We start from the raw sequence: 6,341 nt of genomic DNA on the forward strand, positions 1-6,341 counted from the left end.
TACCAAATATATCTTCACATTTCAAGCTTTCTAAAGATGATGATGATGATGATGATGATGATGATGATGATGATGATGATGATGATGATGATGATGATTGTGTCATGGCAGTATCTTCCATCCTTTGTCCATCGTCATGTTGTTCTTTCCATCCCTCCTGCATATGTTGCATAATACTATTTTTTTATTAAACAAAAAGTAATTTCACAAACACATGTGATGTTATTTGTGTCTGATGTCCTACCTCCAGTTCATCCCGTGTGACCCTCCTCCGCTGGTTTAATGGGAACTTCAGATTTGATGAGTGATGTTATATCTGTGGATGGGAAAATAATGACTTCTCATGCCTGTATCCTCCCACCAAACACAACAAATATTGAACAAGAGAAGACCACTTACCCTCAAAGTCGATGAAGATGATGAGGTCATCGTTCTTGAGGTAATTGCGCCTCTTGAGGTCAAAGTGCTTGACAAAGTTCCTCCAGCCCCATGTCTGACTTTTGTAGCACTCGCAGGAGGGGTCATACGTTCCCACCTTGGAGGGATTGTCCCAAAACATCTTCCCATCTGATGCTAGAGGACACAAAAAGAAAGAGGTGCCATTGGAGTAGGCGTTGTCATGTGGTGGTATGGTTGATTTTTTTAGGGAAGGGGATGTTGAACGGTTGCATCATCCAACAACTATGGATGGATTTGTTTGAAGATACTGCATGTTAGTCAGAGGATTTATACACTACCTGTGGTTGACTTTTGTGGTTGTGGGTAAAATGTCTCCTGGATACATTCATGTCCCCTTCAGGATCACTTATAATAACTCTGAAGGCTTCTTGTAGGACATTGATTTCAATGTTTGCACTTTGGATGGTTATACATTTGACAGGGCATCATACGACAAGGGTTGTTTATTAATAAAAGGCTGTCCTTCAAAGTGAATGTTGTATAATCTAATAGCGATATAATCAATAAAAGACAATATCTTAGTATTGGATAGCTCTTGAGATCCGTCAAGTAAAAAATGACTGGGAAAAAGTATTACATTTCACAGAATATATTTTTTTAAGAATACATTTTTCAAAGAAATTCACATTTACATTTATTTTATTGATGTACTTCTGTAAAAATATTGTTTGTATGATATGTATCAATCATTGCGAAATTGAGATGAGACCCCAGGCTTTGTTGTGATTGGTCAACCGCTTTGAGATGTCCCGCCCCTTAGCTTATCAGGTACGATGTTTTTGAGCGCTAGCCAATGGAAGTGCGAGTGTTACATAGTGATGTCAGTTGAGTAATAATTCAGTCCAATGTGTCATTTCACAAAAGAGATGTTAAAAGTAGGGTAGGTAATTTTGGAGAAACCAGCTCGAGTGCGCTAGAATTTGAAAGCACACAACCCGAAAAAATCTGCCTCTTCCTTCAGACTTCCTTACAGAGCCCTTCCTCCAACACACACAAACGTGCACATGACCAATGAGGGCACAAGATAAGTTTGTGCACAGATGGAAGGCTGTCAGGCAGGTAGGCCATTCAGTTATTTTAGCCGGGCCGGCTCAGATGATTGGTCGTGCTTTTTACAGTACTACGGCTTCCACAGATGACGTTTTTTTATGTATTTATTGTCAAAGCATTTAATTGTCCTAGTCTCCCTTTGTCCTGAGCCAGTTTGTCTTGTCTAGTGAGTTAGAGAACCAGCATTAAGTCAGAACAGGTTAACCTTATTGTTTTGCCTCTAGTGCCTTGCCATTGTTTATATTTTGAAGACTTTCTTTTGAAACCTTTGTTGTCAACAAGTTGTGCATTTGGGTTCAGATTTCGGTCATGACACAATGGAGGCGTCTCAGAAAGGGGGGAGTGTGTGGGAGAAGAACTGTTGGATTTTAGACTTTGCAGACCACTTATATGCACAGAAACCTATATAACACACTACAGGAAAGGGAAAAGCATAATAGGGCCTCTTTATTGCCTCTGGAAATGTATAAGGAGCACTTACTCTTCCTCATGTCCGTAGTGAGGCTGCGTGCAGTGGACATCCGTAGCTTAATGTCAGGGTCTTGGTCCATCACCACCAAGGTGGCCTGTCTGTTGACCACCGGCCACTGCATCACCACATCATTGCCCCCGCTGACCAGGTAGAAGTACAGCCCAGTGTAGCCCCCTGTGTAATCTGTGTAGGAGGACAAAGGAAACACACGGACGCCATAACCATAACCCTCAGGGCTGTAGAAACGAGGGCTGTCAATCGACGTGTTAGTGGTGGCCGTCTCCATGATCTTGGAGAAGTTCCGGATGGTCCACACGGCGTTGGGACAGCGTGTCTCTGTCAGGCTGATGTCGTCTATGTAGATGCCCCCGGCAGAGGCAGAGGGCTCACCGCGCACAGCTTGGAAAGCATAGCGGAATTTGACCCCCACCTCCATTGGGATATGAGCGATCTTCCATGTGTGGTCAGAATCAGCTGGAGCAGAGGGAAAAGAATGTTTACTGCAAATAACTAGTTTGACCATCTGGGAAAAACGCTATTAATTTTATTGCCAAAAGTTTAACAAAATAAACTCATATATGTCCGTTTCATATTAAATTAGAGCATTAGCATAAAGATTGGAAGTAGAAGGGAACATCTAGCCCTGCTCTGTCCAAAACAGAATAAATATATATATATATATATATATATATCCATAAACCTGCACCCCTGAATCTGATAGTGATGTTACCTTGGCCTACTTTGAAACAGCCAGGCTATTCTCCCCACCTGTTTCCAGTTTGTATGCAAAGCTATGCTAACCACATGGCTGTCACTTCATGATTTGAATACAGTGCTATCAATTGTGTAATCTAACCCTTGTGCAAGAGAGATAGCTTTTTCAAACCTATCCCGCTAACTCTGGGCCTATGCGTGTGTAATGTTGTCTCAGCAGTTAGTTACTGTTTGACTAGTATCTTTTTTTCGATGTGTTAAAATAACTGGATTTGAATATCAAAACAAACAAATTACTATTTGCCTTAATGCAAAGCTGTGTTTTTCCAGGATGCTACTGTGAAATGTGTTGATATAAACATGCAAATACCATTAAAGGTGTGTATTTTCTCCATTTTACGAACAACCCCTGTGCCATCATCCCTCTTGACCCAGATCACCAGCCTGTCCTTGGAGCTCCCGGTCATCTTGTAGAAGAACTGCAGACACTGGAGCTTCCTCTTGGGGTAGAGGGTGCGGGACTCCAGTAGAGCCGACTCTGCAGGCTTCCCAGTCCTGGTGCTGAAGTGCATGAAGTACCCAGCATCTGGGGGGGGGGAGTAATGGATTACATGTTACTGGATGATCAGGATACACAAAATGGTTCATGTGTTCCTTTACAGTTACATAAAATAAGATTTATTTTTATAAAATGGGGATTATTCGCATGATTGCGGTGATAAAACACATTTCAAAATTATGAATGAAATATTGCCAAGTCCATTCTTACATATTACAAAACTCCATGAGTCTCACAACAGGTGAAACCAGTCTCATGGGAAACCTTAGTTTATCTTCAAGGTCATTATTATGGCCTCTAATTCAAAGAATGCTTTCACTGTGTGGACAGTCTGTCACTGAATCTGTTACTGTGGCATTACAGAAAAATATGCAGACATGAGACGCGCCTTAAGTACTGTAGACATATTAAAAGTATAAGTTACACCCATTAATTTCACGCTGCGGCAAATATTAAAGAGTTTGTTAGATGAATCTGGATACAGGCAGCTAATGGCCTGCCTCCATTATTAATTTCTTACATAATACACTTAGGTGAAAGCCATCTTATTGATATTTATTTTGTACTTGTATTTAGCAGTGCATTTGATAATCCAAAAGCAACAAAAATTAATCAGGTTAACTTACTTTTATATCGTGGTACTTAGATTTGGTTACTGATTACATTTAACAGGTAATGTGTAATTGTAACGGAATATATTTTTAAAGGGACCCTCCCATTCCTCAGTAAAACTTCACTTTTGCAAATGTATTTCATGTTTTCTTAACTGAGAATAATGATTGGTATTTTCAAGAGACACTGACCTCTGCATCTCCCCAGGAGTGTGTGATCTTCTTCACTCACACTGCTCTTGGTATGGACCCAGTAAGCATCATCGTTTGAGGCCTGGATCATTCCACAGATGCTGGCATACTCAAAGGAACACTGGTCCAGCAGGGTGAGAGTACCAGCTGGGGGGGAAGGGGGGGCACATACTTTATTCAAGCCTCCAGGAAGTGAGACGAGCATTGAAGCCAATTGGTTGTACTGAAACTTCCGTGTCACTCCATGCTTAAAAAAAAACAGTTTTCCCATTGACTTTCCTTTGTTTTAGGTAAATCAACGACCAAATACGGACTCTTTAATTGCTCTTATTCAACAAATCATCATGTTAGAAAAGTTCTAAAATATGCTAAAAGCGAAATCCAGAGTTATTTTCCTTCTCCAAATTTTTGAATCAGCCAAGATAGGAAGTGAGGCAGCAGATTGGAGGCGGGGCTTAAGGAATACACAAGTGCCATGCTCGATTGGCCCAATTTGTTTTGCTCTCCACTGAGCAACTTTCAGAGGAATTAACAGGCCCCGCCTCCGACCTCATGTATAAAGTTATCTTTATACATGAATAACTAAATCTCGCCTCCCCAAGACTAGAATCATTTCTGTCCATTGTTAACTTTTAAGCAAAACACATCAACATAGGAATCAAACTCATCTACGAACAGCAGTTGTACATCCGGTTGAGCCTGAGGGTGTCCATCTTGCTGAAGTCCAGGTATTGGCCAATGATGTAGAAGAACTCTGGGATTTTGGTGGTGATGGTGGGGATGGATTCGTTCTTATTGAAGGAAAAAGGTCTGTAGTGCATGATGGACTCGTAGTCGTACGCCGTGTTCTGATCCGTGATGAAGTCATCGTTGTATTTGTTGAAGTTGTGTCCAAGTCCTGTGGGAAATGTCATGTTGACACACGAAAGGCCACACAAAGGGTTAAAGACATGTTGCTGGTTATTAACCCTCTCTATGGCAAGCTGCCATAGAGAGAAACTGCAGTTTTCCACATCATCCCGCCATTTTAATCTTTTTTATATTATTGACCAAGACATGTGTATGTTCATCAAAATGAGGGGTTGAAGTGGGAGTGACCTCTTTGCTGCAGGGGACACAGTGCCACCAATTAGCAGGACAAATCCTCACTTTAGCATGTTTTAAATGAATATAACTTAAACAAAATACATGCATGAATACTGTATGTAAAGAAACCTCTTTGATTGTGGAAAATACTTTGTTTTTGTGATGTTTTTATTATTTAACTTTTCATATGGGCTGTATAAAACATGAACTCCCTAATATAATGTGAATACTTTATGTTAAGTGTCTGGGCCCCTATTCCCAAGCTTCGTTTAACTTATCTGGGAGTCCCATTTCACATGTCTCCATTATGTCGTATAATTGAACTTGTATTTTTTTAAACATCTGAATAAAATAAATAATGTTGGTTAGGGTGATTAATATATATCGTCAGCTGCCCTAAACATTTTGTGATTTTTTTTTTCCACCAACATAGAAAAAAACTGCGTAATATACCATCTGACAAAGGCCTGTGCTATAATACTTCAATTAACTGGCTATTCTTTATAATATACTCAGATCAATAGGAGACAGAGATGTTAAGTTATAAATCAAGGGTTTTTATTATTATTTACAGCAGGGGTGGGGAACCTTTTTCCTTTCAATTTTTACAGCATCCTCCGAGGGCCGTACAAATGATTGAACTCAACCTCTGCTTAAAAAAACTAAAATCACAGCCAATTCATTTGGCCTTTCTTTCATGCTGTGCAAAGAAAAAGCAACTTCTTAATCCAGATATCTTACCATGACTCGCGCATGCATGCATGTGCACGGTGTGGCATGACCACCAAAACAGAAAGATATGGACACAAGATGTGTGCAAATGTAATTAGTATCCATGTGAACATGATTTAAGTGGGGGGGACCTAACCTCCTCTAGCGGGGTCCGGGGGCATGCTCCCCCGGGAATTTTTTTTTTAAATATTGAAGTTAAAAGCATCAATCTGGTGCACTTTGAGAGCAACATGAGGAGATCTATGGGTACATCTCTCAACACCCATATGAAACAGAACTGTAAGCAGATTTTTCTTTTTGGATATTTTACAAATCACTCCACTTTTAAACTCTATTCTTGTTATTTTTAACAACTTTTTTGTTACTGTCATATAGTAGTCTCTAATGTCTCATTAATAATTATAATGATCATATCAAGGTGTGCCTTAACCTCACTGAGCTGAGGTTATTTGAACCTCTCAGGAGA

At 40.1% G+C, this 6,341-nt stretch overlaps 1 protein-coding gene across 1 annotated transcript; it reads right to left on the minus strand.

Moving 5' to 3' along the window:
• Positions 1 to 66: 66 nt before the first annotated feature.
• Positions 67 to 4,971, minus strand: LOC104957453 (meprin A subunit alpha). The gene is made up of 7 exons (XM_010785089.1): positions 4,734 to 4,971; positions 4,058 to 4,204; positions 3,066 to 3,281; positions 1,991 to 2,455; positions 400 to 573; positions 245 to 316; positions 67 to 176 (listed from the first exon to the last, which is right to left on the minus strand). Exons 1-6 carry the CDS (start codon positions 4,969 to 4,971, stop codon positions 252 to 254), a joined length of 1,305 nt encoding a protein of 434 aa, XP_010783391.1. The 3' UTR covers positions 67 to 176; positions 245 to 251.
• Between the last annotated feature and the right edge of the window lie 1,370 nt (positions 4,972 to 6,341).

The sequence above is a fragment of the Notothenia coriiceps genome, unplaced genomic scaffold, assembly GCF_000735185.1.
Source record: "Notothenia coriiceps isolate Sejong01 unplaced genomic scaffold, NC01 NC01_scaffold00027100, whole genome shotgun sequence".
NCBI classification, from domain to species: Eukaryota; Metazoa; Chordata; class Actinopteri; order Perciformes; family Nototheniidae; genus Notothenia; species Notothenia coriiceps.